General features: G+C 39.6%; 1 protein-coding gene across 2 annotated transcripts in view; it reads right to left on the reverse strand.

The window, feature by feature from the left end:
• The window catches only part of ARHGEF12 (Rho guanine nucleotide exchange factor 12), a 140,257-nt gene extending 127,821 nt beyond the window's left edge, over positions 1-12,436 (reverse strand). Inside the window, exon 1 of one of the 2 annotated variants that reach the window (XM_082844836.1) lies at positions 11,695-12,436. In XM_082844836.1, coding sequence (XP_082700962.1) covers positions 11,695-11,726 — 32 coding nt within the window. In that variant the 5' untranslated portion in view covers positions 11,727-12,436. The remainder of the gene's footprint in view (positions 1-11,694) is intronic. The other variant, XM_082844837.1, reaches the window with a different exon arrangement.
• Between the last annotated feature and the right edge of the window lie 5,433 nt (positions 12,437-17,869).

The raw sequence follows: 17,869 nt of genomic DNA on the forward strand, positions 1-17,869 counted from the left end.
GATTTCTTCTATGCAAAAGCAATGGACATCTAAAAGCTTCTTAAATTTCAACCTATTCCATGCCCTTTTCATCTTAGTTTAGATAACTCACCAAAAAACAATTAAATTGAAAAATAGAAACGAAACATAAAAATAATATATGATAAAAAGTAACATTAATTTTTTTCTTTAAAAAATAAGATAAATTTAACAATTATGATTTCATACCACTACTTCACCAAAATACACATGACTTCCCACCTTAACCTTCAACACTAATCAATGAATATCACTCTTACGGGTAAATTTCTTAATTCTTAAATGTAAATCAGCAGGTAACAAGAACACAAAATAACTCTGCCAACACAGTGACCTACACAGAGTAGCCATTCAATATTTAACTGAACAAATGAATAAACAAATGAACTGATGTTGTCCAGACAGAACTGGACAAATTCTGAGTGATCTAAAGCAGATTTAAAAGTTGATTGTCCTAATAAGAACCTGCTGTATAAAAAAATTAATTAAATAAAATTCAAAAACAAACAAACAAAAAGAGGTTGATTGTCAATCCTAAAGTCTTACTGATTCTGTAACTAGAGATGTTATTGTTTCACAGTCTGAGTTGAAATAACTGTCTCTTTAGTCTATTCCTCACTTGCAAATGCACCTTAATTCTAAGAACAGCCTATAATTTGAAATACAAGAGAAAGGGAATATTATCACAGCAAGGAAAAAACACTGTCACAGCAGTAGCAGCAGCAAATACATATGAATTAAAAATCATTTTAAATGCATAGATCAAAGTTGTAGGAAAACCTAACTAATTTCTGAGGTTTAAACAATAAGAGCTATTATAACTTACTGACCTCTTTAATGTACTTAAATACATTCTCATTTAATCTTCATGACGACGCTAAAGGTAAGTGATATTATTCCAATTTTTACAGATGAGAAAACTAAACTGTTGTTCAGAGACGTAAATTTGCCTGAGGTCTTCCAGCTTGTAAGCAGAACAAGTCTGACGCACCAAAACCCAGGCTCTTTTCTCTACATCATCCTCATTCATTTCCCTTTTACTACTCCTCTCTTACAAAGGCTAAAAAATTAAAACTAATATATATATATAATTAAGTGCTAAAATATCTTTTCCTTTAAAAGCTACTTTTAATCTCTAACGAAGAGAAAATCTCAAAAAGAATTCTGCCAGGGAAGTCAAAATTAATATAATTACTAATATTTATCAATAGATATATTTTACTTAATTCTTTTTTTGGAAACAAATTATACCTTGTATCCTGTTATGCAATAATTGCATGTTAAGAACCTTCTCTCGCTCTTTTTTTTTTAACTATTCACATCCATTTACTAACACACCCAATTTACTTTTAATCACTGTCTCAAGAATTCTGATCATGTAGGGCTTCTGGATAAATACACAAGAAGCACAAGTAAACACAAATACATAAGTTACAAGAAACCACAAACCGTTCCCCAAATTACACAATAAACAAATGCAACTAAAATGCAACCAAAGTGCAAGTATATTATTCTGACAAAGGTACTAACAAACTATTATCTCTGAAAATGAATGTTTTTCAATCATGATACAACAGAAAAATAATATGAACAAAAGGCAAATCAAAGAGTTATTCTCCATGGGAAAAAACTGCTTATTATTATTTTTATTAAAAATAGACTGTATTGCCCCAAAGCCAGAATCAATCCAATGCCAAGAAAAAATCAAATTTAAATAAAATTTTATGTGCAAATCAATGATAGCCAATTTTCTACTTCAGTCACTACATGGATTCTGAAATGAGATTAACAATATAACTTAATTAAAGAAAATGAAAACTACTTGGATACCTAGAAAGACCACTTTAATCTAAGTATTTCTATGCACAGTGAAAGAAGCCAGTTAAGAAAACATAATTAGATAACACTATACTAAAATAAACTATTTTCTTCATGTTATATACAATAATTTATTCACTAGCCTGCATAAATCCTCTTTGATCACCTCATTGTCACTTGCCAATCTACAAACTGAAGAAGGGATTATATCTGTTTTAATTTGATTCCCCACTGTTATATAACATCCCCTCCCCAAAGAATGTCCTGTGAAACTTATGATTCTAGATCCATAATATAATGTCTATTACTCCCATAACCATAGAAATGATAAGTAAACTTACTGTATTACACTATATGCTAGTAAAATCTATGAAGTCTTGAGTCAAAATGGAGGCTTTAAAAAGGCCCTCAGATGAACTAACCTAAGCAGTTGAAAGTGACTTTAATTATTTCTAAACTAAAATTAGACAGATTCACTTCCATACTTTTATATCATCTTAGGGATCTCCTTAAAGATTTGATAGAACCTTTCTCTGCACAGTAAACAGCAGAGGTGAATACAGAATTTTTATAAATGATTCTGATGTTTGTCTCCAGAGTAAATAACATCACTGACTGGGAACTCCCAGAAGACTTAGAGCCATTAAGGGCTGGGATTCCTTTCAGTTGGCATCATTCCAACAGAGGCTCAGTGAGAAATGGAACCTCCTGCAAATCAAATCTGTTGCAATGTTATTTTTTCCAGAGGTTAATTACCTGCTTATACCACACACACACACACACACACACACACACACACACACACACACGCACTAAAGTAGAGAAAAGGAGGAATTGGAAAAATAGATGACATTCTGCTGTAAGCCTCCTCCAGAAATACTCAAAATGAAATCAAAACTACTTTCTGGCTGTCAAATCCTAGACATACTTCATGAACATCCTTTCCTACTTGACACCTGTCAGTCCACAGTACCATTACCTCCAACTAAATAGTAAGAATTTACTAAAAGAAGTTACACTTTCATATTTTATCTTTCAGAGATACTCACTGAAATATTTATGGGTGAAATTATGATATCCAGCAACTGCTTCAAAATAGTCCAGTGGAGAAGCAGGGAAAGGAAACAGATGAACCAAGATTGTCCATACACCGAATGTTATTGATGAGAACATGGAGGTTATCATACTATTCTCTGTACTTTTGTATATGTTTGAAATATTCCATAAAAAAAAAACTTTCACATTTAACAAGCATTTATTGATCACCTCCAGGGGTAGACTATATTATTGCTCCTAATAATTCACTCTCCCATTTCCTTCCTTAAGAGGATTATACAACCTCACCCATTATCATCTGACTTACAATGCCACCTGTGGGAGGAGTATACATCCGTGGCCCACTGACAATGAGCGTGACCATATGACTGCTTTGGCCAAGGACATGTAAGTGATGTAATGTACACCTTGATTGAGTAGAAGTTTTAAAAGCCATTGTATGTTTGCATGAGCAGTTTTCCTGCTCTTTCCCTCTGCCACAGTAATGACATATTGGGTTCCAAAAATGCTTCAACCAATCCACAGCTGACAAGATGCAATGTAAGCAAGAAGTAAACCAGTAAGCCACGGATATTTGAAGGTGTTGCTGTGGTAGCACAACCTAGCAAAAGCTGATAGATACACCTACTACAGGCTAGGTACAAAGAATATTAAAATATTATAAGAATGTTTAGGAAAGTAGACACACAAAAAAATGAACTATAGTTATCTTTGAGGGGAGAGTCTGAGAACCAGAGGGTGTATACGAATAGGGCTAAGATCAGAGGGAGACTTTATATAGTATTATATCATATTATCTATCACTTGAATTTTCATGCGTGTGTACATGTGTTTGTGTGTGTGTGCGTGTGTGTGTGTGTGTGTGTGTGTGTGTGTGTGACCTGAATAACGTCATCTGGACAGCTGGATAATTTGGGCGATTTTTTTTTCTTCCTTATGCTTTTTAGCATTAAAAGGGAATAAAAATATAATAAAGCAGATAATAATTGATTAAAAATGAATAACAACTATCCTCCTACCCTTAAGGAACTCGAAAATTAGTTGCAATTTAGCTTTAAAGAAAACTTCTTTCCATAAAACATTCATTGTTAATTCTTTAAAGTGGCAAAGGCTAACTGGGAAAACAACGTTTTTAAAAATTAGGAGTATAACACATGCAATTCTATCAGTTTGCTCATCCTAAGGTTTCAGCAAAGCAAATATAGGGTTTTGTATATGGGTGGTGCAGCTACCGATCTCAAAGGAAATCCTCTCAATTACATTATTTTAGTATGCCAATTAAGCTGGTGAAGAAGCTCGCTCTAGGTGTTAAGTTTTGTGAATAAGCCTTAACCACAGACAAGCCTTAACTATAGACAAGGTATCTACTCCACTAAGTTAACCCATGTAGGGTAAAATTATTTTAAAAAGCATTAGAAGAAAAAAGAAAAGGAAAAAATTCTAACCATGACTCTTGTGGTGATTAAACAACACTTGAATGGTTACAGAAGTCTCAAGGCCAATAAACTAATGCTTTACTACATGACTATGTTTTTACTTAAATTTGAGCAATAACCTGCAAATATGATTAGGGACATGTCCACACTTTTCATCTTAGGATCTCAAAGCACTTTACAAACATTAATTTAACCCTCATATCGCCTGAGAGTTAAGTATTATACAGCATTACAACCATCTATCCTGCCACTAAAAAATATTTAAATATCCCTTCAGCAGTACTTGCCCTGAGGAGGTCTTGCCCAAACAGCCAATAAGACAGGAAGTAAGCTGACAGTGCATGGCATGTGCTACCAACAATCTCTGAAAAGATCAGACCCTTACCCACAAGAACCACTTCCCCTGAGTAAACCACAGAGACTTTACAGGACAACCACAACAGATCAGCTTGTGTCTGGAACACAGGCAGAGTTTTCCATCTAAAATCTATGGAAGGATATGTCTAAGCACCTTCACAAGGTATATGTATTTAAGTATATAAGTATATTTGGGGGACTTGTTACTCTTCTGGACAAGACATAGCCACCTTCTGCCTTGTATGATCAATTTCACATATAATTTATTCAGATGCTGAGAAGTCTCCAGTTTTTCAACAACAGAATAATCTACATTTTCTGAATCCACAGAAGACCTGCAAAATCCTCCTTAAGCTCAAGTGTGTGAACCTAAGATCAGCATTTAAATGTAATATTTAACCAAAACTGTAGTCTCAGAGCAATACCTTTAAATGCCTACAATAGGCAACAAAAGACAAAGCAGTGTGACAAGTGGCTAAGAGTAAACATTAACTAAACCAGGTTTTCTTACATATTTCCAATTTCTTCATGAATTGTTACTCACAGTCCCACGACAAGAAATCTACTTTTTCACTGCCATTATTAGATTTGCTTCTCTCTCAACACTGGGAAGCCACCCAGGCCTATCATGTGACTGTGATCTCAAAAACCAGGATTCAGCACTTGAATTAGTAAGAGATCCTGTTTTGGTATGAATCTAAACTGTCAGCTGCATTGGTGCATGTTAATTTAGTACGGAAAATTTGGTATATTTCTCCTTTTACTTAAAGTCAGTAATGCATTCTTATGCAATTTAGGCAAGGCCTCTGACCTTTGGCACCATCATGAATTACCTCTGCAAAATCAAAAAGCTGAAAATTATTCTTGGTACTAGCTTCATAGGTTTGTCTTGGAGTTAGAAACTCTCTTATAAACTTCTTTCTTATAAGGCTATCTTGGTACTCTAGATATCCTAAGTAGAGAAAGTAAAATGCCCTAGATCTGGCCTGTTTCCAAAATTCTAAAGTTTGAGGAAACAAAATCACTAGCAAAACACAAAAGAACAAAGACATCTATTTAAATAATTTTAAACTAAGTATCAACGATAAAGGTCTACTAATACAACATTCAAAAGCTTTATAATCTTACATATATATATCTTATAATAATTTAAGTACCCACTTTTCCCTTCTGTTACTTATCATTAATAACAATTCTTGTAAATACAGTAAGAACCTAAAACATTATTTCAACATTAATAACAGTATATCTTACTCAAAATATAGTGCTAAGCATTGAAAGTCTATTTCTTTTCACCAATATGTAGAAATAATAAGAAAAAATAAAGTAAAACAACACACGCACAAACAATGGAAAAAATGACACACAATTTAAGATAAGACTGAAAAACCACCGCAAAAAAAAAAAAGGAATAACAACTTACAGATGTATCTCACCATATGGCAACAGAGATTTTACTTTAAAGCTACAATCACATCTCTTCACTTACTTCTAAGTTCAGAGATGTTTCACCTTCATTTCTGATTAATTTTCAACCAAGGATGGCTTATCATTTGCTACACTTTTGACACATAACTGATAACACTGGTTACATTAGGGGCACTCATATTGGAAAGAATCACTACGTAAACAAGGCTTTTATAACATGAGTAATTGCTTAATTAGTCGATTTGCTAATTATGCTGTTTATATAAACCTGTTTGGTTTTTTTTTTTTTGATGGTGACATCTCCCGCATCCATTCTAAAAACTATCTAAAGTAAAACTGAGTTAAAATGATCTTGAGAATCTCTTTACTCATAATTTTGGGCTATGCCTGGAGAAAACTGAAGACCCCTGTATTACAGTAAAACTAAACTGGAACTTGCTGTTCTAGCATATGGGTAAACATAAAATATAGAATATCATACTTTGCAGTAGGACAGCGCCAAAAGAAAAAAATCACTTTGCACTAGAAGAGCAGTTGGAGGAAAGTTAACAGAATATTAAGAGGAACAGGTTAATTTTAGACACGAATCAACAGAACATACAACTTGGCTAAGCAAAGAATAAGGGTGGGGGAAGGAAAGGGTGGTGGATAACCGTCTGAACCATTCACAGTCACATAAACATAAAATGGGAGGAGATCATTATTTAGCCTGGTAGAGCAAGTATATACAAGTAACAGGACAACTTAAAAGAAAAGTCTGTGCTAAAGATCAGGAAAAACTTCCTGACTACAAGATCTATCAGACTGTTGTTCAGTCTCCTGAGGAAGTGACGAGAGCTTTATCCTCTAGAGATACTTAAAATTAGAATGGATAAGGTACTAGAAAGCATCCTGTAACAGAAAAATCCAACTCTGATTTAGTCAGCTTGGAAAGTTACAAGAGAAGTAGAACAGAAAAAATACACATAGAAAGACAATAATTTAAAGTGAAAAGTGGGGGACTTGAGAGCCAGAAAATCTAGGTCATAATCCAGTTTTATAATCTTGACCTAAGTGCTATGAGTTGCCTAAAGTGTAAGTGATGATCTGCCTCACACTGAGCTGAAGAACTACACTACTATTGGATATCATTACATACATCAGGGTATTTCACACAAAAGGAAACAAAATATTTATAATTTTGCTGATTTTAAAACTTCAGTTCAAATACCACTATTCTGAAGACCCTTAATTATTAAAAGGAAAAGGAGCATGTCTTCAAATGAAGCTTTAAAACATCATCCAAACCAAGTTTTAATGGTTGAGACTTAATGAAGTTAAGCTCCCTGTTTGTGAAAATGTGGCATGGTCAATTTCTAGGAGATAAGCAATTATATGATAAGAAACATTTTTAGTAACTTTGTTAGACAACCATGATGTAAAAGCGCTTCTCCAATTACCTCTGGAAAACCATTAATATATTCTGCTGCTTCTATAACCCGTATCAGTATGGTAGGCAATTCATACCCATTTCTAGACAGCTTTCAGAAGAGGCAATCACATTTTGTTTACTCAAAGATTTTCCAACTGTTTTCCCTAGAATCACAATGCTCCACAGAAAAATATGTAAAATCCATCATTTATGGGTTTCATCAATGTATGCCTCAAATATCATTTCCTAAATTGAAATTTTAAAAAAGTCGTACATGTTAACTCAATGTCATATGCTACATTTTAACAACTGGAAGCCACTAATGTGTTAAGTGGTATTACCAGGTTAACATATTTTTGTAATGATTCAAATAAAGCTTCTCTTGTCATCTCACTGAATACATATGAACATCTTATAAATGTGCCATTTATCTGTAAGACTATAGCGCTGTACTTTTAAAAAAATTTACTTCAGACTGTACATGTTGACTCATGTAAAAGTGTACAAGTGAATGTACTACTGCATACCCGTATGAATCAGGATTTTAAACTGAACAACTAGAAGAAAAGACAACATAAAATTGAATACGAAGCTAGCACTGTGATCCTGGTCCCCACTTTCAATTTGGTATTTATCAAATGACTGATTTTGTAAGTGAATGTGACAAATAATCTCACCTTGCAGATGACTCAAGCAGACTTGAAGACAGCACACATACAGAATTTTGTTTTGTTTTGTTTTTTAACCAAAAGCATTCTTATATGGCAGTGTTGGCAGAAAAAGTACCATGAATGAAAACGCTAATTACTGGGTAAATGCATATAAAGCCACAGGTTTCCGGACTCACTTTAAAAACTTGCTTCGAAAAAAAACAAAAAACACAAAGAACAAAAAATCTGCTTCAGTTAAACAAGCTTAAAGCTGACCTTACAGTTTTTTAAAAAAAGCCAATATATTTAAAACCTTTGTTTATCTATAAGGCAAAAACAACAAAATCCACAAGTCCTAGACAAAAGTTCATTTACTTCAACAAAGACCTTTATAACAAAATCCCACCTGTATTGTCCCTGAAAACTCATTGTTCTAGAAGATAGCCTGAAATAATTTACTCAGTCCATTGAAAAAGCATTCTCTCCTCGTATCCCTCAGAAGAAATTCCAATTGCCACACAACCCCTAAGCTCTCAGGGAGACACAAGCATCTAGGAGGATCAGAAACAATTAGGATATATTTTAGGACTGAATGCAGCAATCAATGTAAACCGAACAGCAGCAATCAGATACTTCTACCACTTTTAAAGTGCTGGTTCTAAAAATTGAAAAACATAGTCTCCAGGTCTCAAAGAAGTTACAGAGCAAGACACTGGATGGTATTCAAAAGCTGGTTAGATTTTTTTTTTTTTAACAGTTCAGATACACTACATAAAAACAGTAGCTACCGTGAACACACAGTTTGAGTTTTAAATTGATAACTACGCCTTTAAAAGGGGGGCTGGAGAGCCTGAGGAGTAGAGGATGAAGAGGAAAAAAATGGTAGTAAACAAATGTGTTAATTTAACTGCAAAATAATAACAGGATATAACAGAGTTCTGAGTATCCAAAGTAACCAATCAGAGCCTAAACATAGCTGAATTCCATCCCAGCCCCAGCACGTCCCTAACACAAGAATAAAACCCTTCTTATCTTGTTCAGCCATGTGTCGCCTGCCACAAACTGCAAAACAGAACAACGCCCAAAACCAGCTAGTCTGATTTCAACTGAGGACAGACAGACTCTGTAGTCAGAAGCACCACAATGAAAGAACTCTAACTCACACAGCTGGCCTGGTGGGTCAGCACACTCTACAAAACAAAGCCACACCACATACAGTACTTCAAACTTGAAAGGACCTTTAAAAAGGCACTGTTAATTTGCCAATAGCTCTAGAATCAGCAAAATATACCTACAGGTCACTGGAGTCAGACAATGAGAAAAGAGGATGAGGTAGGTAAGGCTGAGAAGAAGCCAGGAACTATTCTATACTCATAACTTTATTAAGGCATCCTGGCACAGAAATAACACTAAACCAGTACTTCCAGATTTCACCCCTACCTGTGTTCAAATCAGGGACAACTACTCTCCTAAGAGCCAATGGATGCTTGATATTTACAAAATAAGATACGTTTAAAGAAAAAGCAATGGTCACATAAGAATAAATCTTGTGTGTGTGTGGGGGGGGGACTAGTAGTAAATTCCAAAGAAACACAAATCTATACTGTCTCAGCAATGCACATTAAATTAGGTGGCTTTTAAAGTCTTTCTTCTTTTAAAGAATATGTGAAATCAGGCAGCACCTGAACTCATCCAAGAATATTAATACCCAAACCAATTTGCAGATTCATCTTAGAATATTCATCCCGTAATCCTTTGTGCCTAGCACAGTGCCTGGCAAAAAACAGGCATTAATTAATTTCATGCTTATTGTACATTTTTATTTCATCTAAGTTACAGAAAATACAAATCCCAAGATTTTATTTCCAAGATAATGGAAAGAGGAAGAAAATCTCTGAGAAGCAAAGAAGAAGAAACGTCATTACTTGGGGGCTTTTAGGTGATTTTCATGTGGAATGAGCTAGTGACCCTAGGTTCTGTTTCTACAAAATTAAACATCCCTACTATTGCAATGAAAACTACCAACACCACCATAGTTCCTAATAAGACTTGTCTGCAGGGTCAACAGAGAAGGCAAGAATTGAATGAACAAGGAAAACAATTAACCCACACATCCATGAAAGTGATTTCTCAGAGGCAAAAAACACCCTGAAAGGAAAAGGAATGGGAATAACTAGAAGAAATCAAGATAAGCATTGTTGCTACTCGTATTAAATGTACTCTGAGAAGCTGAAAATTAAACACAGTAAAAAAAAATACACAAACAAAGAATAAAGAGTTTAAATATTTAATGGAATCTCTTAGGTGAACATTCACGTGATACTGAAAAGCATCAACAGGAACAGGAAATTCTGTTTCTGGAGTAGCTGTTATGGTATGACAATGGAATTTGGCCCTTTTAAAATCAACAAATGAGTCTTACAATTGGATGAAACTCTCTTATTAGGAAATTCAACTACTTTCTGCTGGAGTACTTATTGTTGTACTTCTCATCAAAGTGCTTTCTTTGGGCCCTTACTTCAGTTATTTGATCTTTTTTTTTTAAATGATGTAATAGTTTGAAGGTTGACCAAAAAAAAAAAAAGCTGACTGAAACTTGGGACCTGGATACAATGTCATAATTAAACTGATAAATAAAATGTAGTAAAGGAATATGCTTTTATCACTTAACCTAATATTCCAAAGAATAACTCTTAAGAGTAAGGGAACTCCACTGAAACCACAAATGGTTTAGCTCAATTCACCAACCACCACCAAGCAACACAGTTAAGTACTATAAAGGACTCACCCAACTCAACAAATCCACCTGCCAGCTTCTACTACATAATTCATTTAGGCTTTACACCCCTTAAATGCAAATGTTTCTGGAATATGAAATCCTAAAAATGCAATAATTAAGATCAAGCCCCGTGATGTTCCCGAGCCCTTTTTCAGTTCCTTGATACTGTTCCCACCAGGAACCTGTGATTTACTAGTACTTCCAACATTCTGGAAAACTATTAGATAATAAACACTGTGCAAGTCAATGCTTCAAGGGCATCAAATTCATAAATCATGCGGCAGTCTCAGAGTGAAGTTCACAAACAGAAAGTCCTAAAATGCAACAGGCTCTAGAGAACTACAGGACAGGAGTAAAACTGATGATGCACCAATACCCCAGCCGACATCGGGCACTGACTGACCTTCACCCAAAATGACCTTCCTCTCTCTGGTTCCAAGATCAGTACAGAATCCTAATGCACACTAAGGGCAGAAAAACACAATCGTGGCTTTACCTACCCCTCCTCCGAGAATCTGGAGAAAAGTTTCTCTCCAGAAAAAAACAAAACAAAACTACGTTTCCAAATTCAATCAACCGGGTAACTTGGCAGCAACCCCAGACTAATTGGAGAGCTCGGAAATAACCCTCTGTCCGCTGCCTGTCAACTTCACTCGGCAAAGGCAATCAGCAATCACTGACCCTCCTGCTAGGTCGGGCCCCATCCTGGGAGGCTAAGCGCAGGGGGAGCTTCATACCAACCTGTCGGTGATAGTAGACTGTGTGCCACTCATTGGGGCCCTTGGCGAGAGGTCCTCCTTTTATCCAACTTGCATTTTACAGTAACACCTCCACCCCACCCCCAGCGCTCTGGGATCAGGCCCGACTCCGTAGGGGACACAAGAGTCCAACTCAAAACTCCATTCAGTCATCTAGAACGTCCGACTGGAAGTGGTCAAGGAAAGGGGATGTGGGTGGGAGCGAGGCAAGTTATCTCCCAAATCAAGCCGAGCAAGTCCGCCAGCAGGCGAGTTCTAGAGCTAAGGAGCGATCCTCCTCGGGAAGGCACCGGAGAAAACTTTGTCACGGAGAGAAGTCGGCGAGCCTCGGGGAAGGCGGCCCGGGAGTCCCTCCGGGGCCGGGGTGGGATCGGCTCGGGGCTGGATGTCGGCTCCTCCTCGCGGCCTTGGGGGCCTGAAAGTCTCCGCGCCGGGCCGGGCCCGCTGGGCTCCGCTGTCTATCTGGGGCTGCCGGCCGCTCTTGGCCGCAGTCTCGGCCGCGTCTCGGGCCGCCCCGCGCCAGGCGCGCGCGGCTCCATGGCCCCGGACCGGGGGACACCGCTCGTTCTCCTCGCCGCCCCCACCAGGCTCCGGGCGCCGGGACAAGCGCGGGTGCCGGGCAAAGGGGGGTCCCGCAGCCGGAGGTGACAGGAACCTGGTCTCTCAGCGCCGCGGGCTGCTACCCATCCCTCGGAGGCCCGGGCTCTTCCGCGGTCTGCACAGGCGGCGGCAGCGGCTCCTCCCCGACGCGCCGGTAGGCGTCGGTTCCCGCGAGGGGCGGGAGGTTCCCGTCCGACCCGGCCTGGAAGCACCAGCGCCGGAGGCCGGCGGCGACTCGGAGCGCAGGGCCGGCTCGCTGGGTTCTGGGGCCCTGGCGGGAGCGCGCGCGGCAAGCAGAGGAGGCCGCCAGCGGTGGGGGCCGCGCGACAATCGCAGGCGCGCGCACGGGTTCCGGTTCCGGTTCTGACTTCCCGGCCCCGGCCGCATCCAGCGCGAGCTCTCTCTTCCCCTCCCCCGTCCACTTTTTTGGCCTCCTCCCCTCTGACTTCGGGAAGCCGTCTCACCCGGGATCCCTCCGCGGCGCGGCGCGCCGAGCCGCCCCCGCCGCCCGCGCGACCCGCGCTCGCAGTCCCGCGTACCGCCCTCCGCTCGCCGACCGCGGCTGTGCGCTGCCCCCGCGCGGACGCCTCCGCCGCAGTCTTGTTGGAGGGAGCGAAAAAGTAGTTCTGCGGGGCGGAGGGAGGTGGGTTCCGTCTGGCTCTGGGAGTTCCACCCGCCAACCCACCGTTGTCCCCAGGTCCCCGGGAATGCCGGAGATCTGTACTTTGGAGTGTAGTTTGCACCAACTCGGCTTTCGCCTGAGACCGCCAAAGAGCACGCCCGCAATCCCAAGGAGTTGTGGATAAGAGGCTTTTTGGAAATCACCCACCCCCTTGTCCTCGAAACTTGTATTCTTTAAGGGAGCATACTTGTTTTCCTTTTCCGATAACACGCACAGACTGCTTTTGGCCGATGGAAGCGAACTCAGATCCGGGTTGCCGGACTCCACTCCTCTCTTGTGAAACAAACCCCAGCAAAGAGAGGTTTTGGCCTTGGCCGCTCACCTGGGGCACCTGCTGGCCACATCCCAGGGCAGGGGCCGCCGCACACCAGTTTTCGCTGCACGCACAGGGTTAGAGGATGGAGGTGTATAGGGCTGGGGAACTGGAGCCAGGATTTCTTCGTATAATGTTGCTTTTAGGCTGCTTCTGCCTTGGCAAAATGATATGTATTATTTGCCAAATTGAGCAAGCATGGTGCTTTCCACAGCGACTCAACAAGCTTGTTGTGGAAAGAAATGGGAGCAGAAAATAAAATATATTTATCCAGTAAATAGCATTACAGTTCTCTTTGAAGAGTTCCCCAATAACATTTTTTTTCCTGCTGGGTAGATAGATTTAGATAACCGTCCAGTTTTGATTGCATAATTCAGGATTACAGCGATTCAAGTACCATGTATAATGTATTTATTTCTTCAATTCCGCCTGCAAACATCTGAAGTGGCTGTCTCTTTATCCAACTATTTTCAGACTTTTGAGTTCAAACCTGTATTGATGGGTAAGGGTCTTTAGCCTCTTTGTGGAAATCAAGTGGCAAAGCAAATCTAACAAACAGTGGACGTGGAGAGGGGAAACAATTACTTCTTAACAATGCTGTTTCTAAAAGTCAATCCGCAACAGTGCATAAAAGGATCATTATCCCTGAATAGATGCATGAGCTAAGGCTGACGTTAGAACGGGTAAAAAAAAGAAAAAGATAAACAGAGGCCAAAGATGACTCTTTATTGCTTGATTTTTTTTTTTTTTTACGTTCAGCGCACAGCCAGCTAATTTTGTAATGTTTATTTTGGGAAAGAATAGAAGCAGATTAGGGTTCCAAGCCACTTTCCTAATGATCCAACCAGGACACATTGCCACCTGCTGGTGTACCCTAGCATAATAATTCTATCTTGAAAACTCATAATTGCACATTTTCTATATGTAACTGGAAAGAGCTCCATCAATCTATAAAAATTGACCAAAATGCAAACCTTATCCCCAAACGTTTGTCTTTCTTACACATACTAAATATCTTTTTGGCCCTATTCTAATAATTTTATAGTGTGGGTATCAAATTAATTGGACCCAATGACTCATCAAATCATGCATTTTAAAAATGAGTTCCCCTCTTCTCTTCAAGAATGCCTCACTACACGAACTTCAGGAATAAAACAAACTGGGAAAGTTTCCTAATTCACCTTCTCTTCCTTGCATACAAAACCTCTTGGCAGGCTGCTTTCAAGATCTTTCCAAACTTAAACAGACCCAAAGTTCTAGCTGTGAGCAAAGAGGGCATTTGCTGTGGGAAAGCTTCAGAAGATGGTAAGCAAAGGATTTAATTAAGTCAGTCGTTATTCACTCCAGAGCTATTTTTTTTAATGATGAAAATCTCTATATTCAGGCACAAAGCTCTAATGGTAAAAAATGTCCCTGAAAGCCTCTTTACAGCCGTTGATAGCTCTAGACTGTTTTAAGTCTGTGTATAGAATACCTTCAGAAGAGTCACACCAATTTAAGCAGAACACACGCCCCAGGGACATTAGTCCTTTACCTAGAAAAATGACATTGGTGACACCATCCACTGTGCATGCTCTTTGAGAACGTTTTCCAATGGGGGGTAATTCTAAACTACATCCTCATGCCTTCATCCATTCTTTCAACCTTCTTATTGAGCACCTACTATGTGTCTAACACTGTTCCAGGCATGGGAAGCAGAGTCCGAGGACAGCCGAAGGGCCTGTCTTTGTGGACCCAACTGGACATCATCATTCTCAAGGCAACTGCTCAAACAGGTGGCAAAATAAGAAAGAAATTAAGTTCTTCCTCCTTCTTTTGGCAAACTGTTTTCTATATGTAGATTGTTGCCTCAAAAAGTAAGCAGTATGAGGAATGGTGGATGATAAGAACAGCTACGAAGTATTTTACCGATAAGTATAAATATGGGTCAACGTTTCTGCAGGCCAAAAGCCTTTTTTTTTTTAAGCTTCTGGCAGAACCAGAACAAAGACATAAAGCCAGACTCTGGGTTGATAAAAAGTTGTTTATTTTTATAAAATTTAGTACAAATCTCACTGAAATATAAATCCTTCTTGGGCAGTGTTAATGACTATTACATAGTAATCTAAATGCAAATGAGTACTTCATGTGTCCAACCACACCACATGTTAATTAGCCCTTCATGTACCTCTCATGTACAGACTCAGCATCTTAACTGCTGAGTCACCTTCGTTTCACATTTTTCTCTCAGCGAGTTTCCTTCAGAGTTTTCAGCTACAACAGCAAGAAAAGCTGAAATGAGGGATTCTCCTTCCCTTATCACTAGATAGGTTTCTCGAAATTCAAGAAACCTAAGTACGTTCCCCTAAAAGAGCAAGGTCTGCAATCCCTTCACTTCTGAGGTGGAAGGAGAGAAGAATGGTACCAGATTAAGTCTATTCATTTGTCTGGTGTGGGACAGCTTGCACTGTGCCAAAACTCAAGAGACGGCTTTTTCCTTTTCTTTTTTTTTTTTTTCTTTTGTGCCAAGCCACTTTTTTTTTTTTTTTCTAACTAGGCTTTTGCTAAAATCAGCATTCCCCAGCATCCTACTTGGACCACAATTTTGTTGGAAAGAAGCTAACCAGCATTTCAGGGATACTGATCATAGAAAAAAAGAGATGGAGATGCTACTGTCAGATTATTCTCATGTCCAGCAAATCTCCTTAACCTGAAGACAGTCATTTTAAAAGACCCACGGTTAACATGCCTTTAAAGCCGCTTTTCCCAGAGCAATGATGACCTCATGCAGTTCCAACCACTTGGTCATACCTAGACAATGACGTCCATCTTCAAGACCACTCATTAGGCTAGGATTACCATTGAATGGGCTGATACTTCCTACTCACGTCCAGCCTTGACTTCAACATCCCCATACCCTCGCTCATCAGCTGAGCTACTCGCTCACCACTGGTCTCAACAACGCAATCAAATGAATAAATAAACAACAAACAAACAAATAAAACTTCCCTTTTTTCCCATAAAAGCCCTACATTAAAGACCTGCATTAATAAAACACCACCTAATGTCTCTGTGAAATTCACAACGGGGTATTTCCTTAATTGACAATGGGGTTTAAACTGAAGCAGAGTAAACAAGTGACCTGCCCAAATGAGCTGGCAGGTGAGTAGCCAAACTAGTTCAAAGAAACGAAGAATTCTCGATTCCTAAGCCCTTCTTCTACACTTCCGTTCTTGCTTTTCCTAGCTGAGAGACTACTGATTAAGAAATATTTTTTCTTTCCAACACGGGCCTTGCCATGATATATTATCCAGAGAGAGTGGCACCTTTTCCAGAGAAAAAGTAGTAACAGGAGGAACAGGTAATGTATCTGAAATGGAGAAAAACAAGCAGCCTCATCACCCTGAGGCCAGGACATTTGGTCTTTGGTTCTGGTTTGCAGTATGTATAGCAGAGCTGGAACCTGAACTGGCATCTCAAGCCCAGTGGAATCCACATGGTAAATCCCTATGGAATTCAGTCACAGCCTCTCATGCCCAGGAGATTAATGCACAAAAGCCCTGAGAACTGGCAGAGTTTTCCTGGTAGGGCAGAACCCGTACAACAGGGCCCGGTAAATCTGCCCACACCTCATTCATCTCTCATCCAAAGCTCTAGCTCTATGGTTTTTGTGCAGAAAAGGAAAGGGAAAGGGCTGTTTGCAAGGTTGGCCCTTGGCTGACATCTGAAGACTTCGATTTCATTGGGAAGGTTCCCACATGAACTGATGAGACTGGCTCACTGGCTCTAAACTGTTTCTACAAACAATGTGGTTCACGGTGAAAACCTCCTTTCCTTCTGGGAGTCAGGAAAAGACTGCCTACATGACCAGCCCCCCATTAAAACCTTGGGTACTTAGCCTCTAACAAGCTTCCTTCTAGACATTTCACACATATTGTGAACAAATCGTTGCTAGGGGAATTAAGCACATCCTGCATGATCCCACTGGGAGAGGGCTCTGGAAGCTTGGGCCTGGTTTCCCCTGTACTCTGCTCCAGGTGCCTTTTCCCTTGGCTGATCTTTTGTTGTATCCTGTTACTGTAATAAATCAAAGCTCTAAGTACAACCGCGTGCACTGCACCAAGCCTGAGGGTGATCTTGGGACCCCCAAGTACAGGGAGTCCTTTATGGTATATACCAAGTATACGGTATAGGGAGGTTCAGTAAGTAGCCCCACCCCCACCGTCACGGTTTCACCCACATCCTTCTCTCATCCTTCTGTCCCCCCATTCAATTTCCTCATCCAATGCTCAGAATGCCAAAGGCATGTATCTTCCTGAAAGTTCCTCACTTTATAGTAAATGAGGTGCATTTCTTTAAGCTGCTACACAGAAAGTAGGAAGAAGTATTTGTTGAAGGAGTCACTTCTCAAAGGAATAAGGAAGAAACAGCACTCATGCTTTCTGAGTTCCTTTCTAGGCTGTCTGATCACCAAGCCTCCCAGAGACAAAGGAGCCAGGGTCACCACAACTTAAAAGGAAGGCAGCATGCTCACCTCACAGTTCTGACTTACAACTACCGCTGGTAGTCTCACTTCCTACAACT

Source organism: Leucopleurus acutus (assembly GCF_964270905.1).
Source record: "Leucopleurus acutus genome assembly, chromosome: 8".
NCBI lineage: Eukaryota > Metazoa > Chordata > Mammalia > Artiodactyla > Delphinidae > Leucopleurus > Leucopleurus acutus.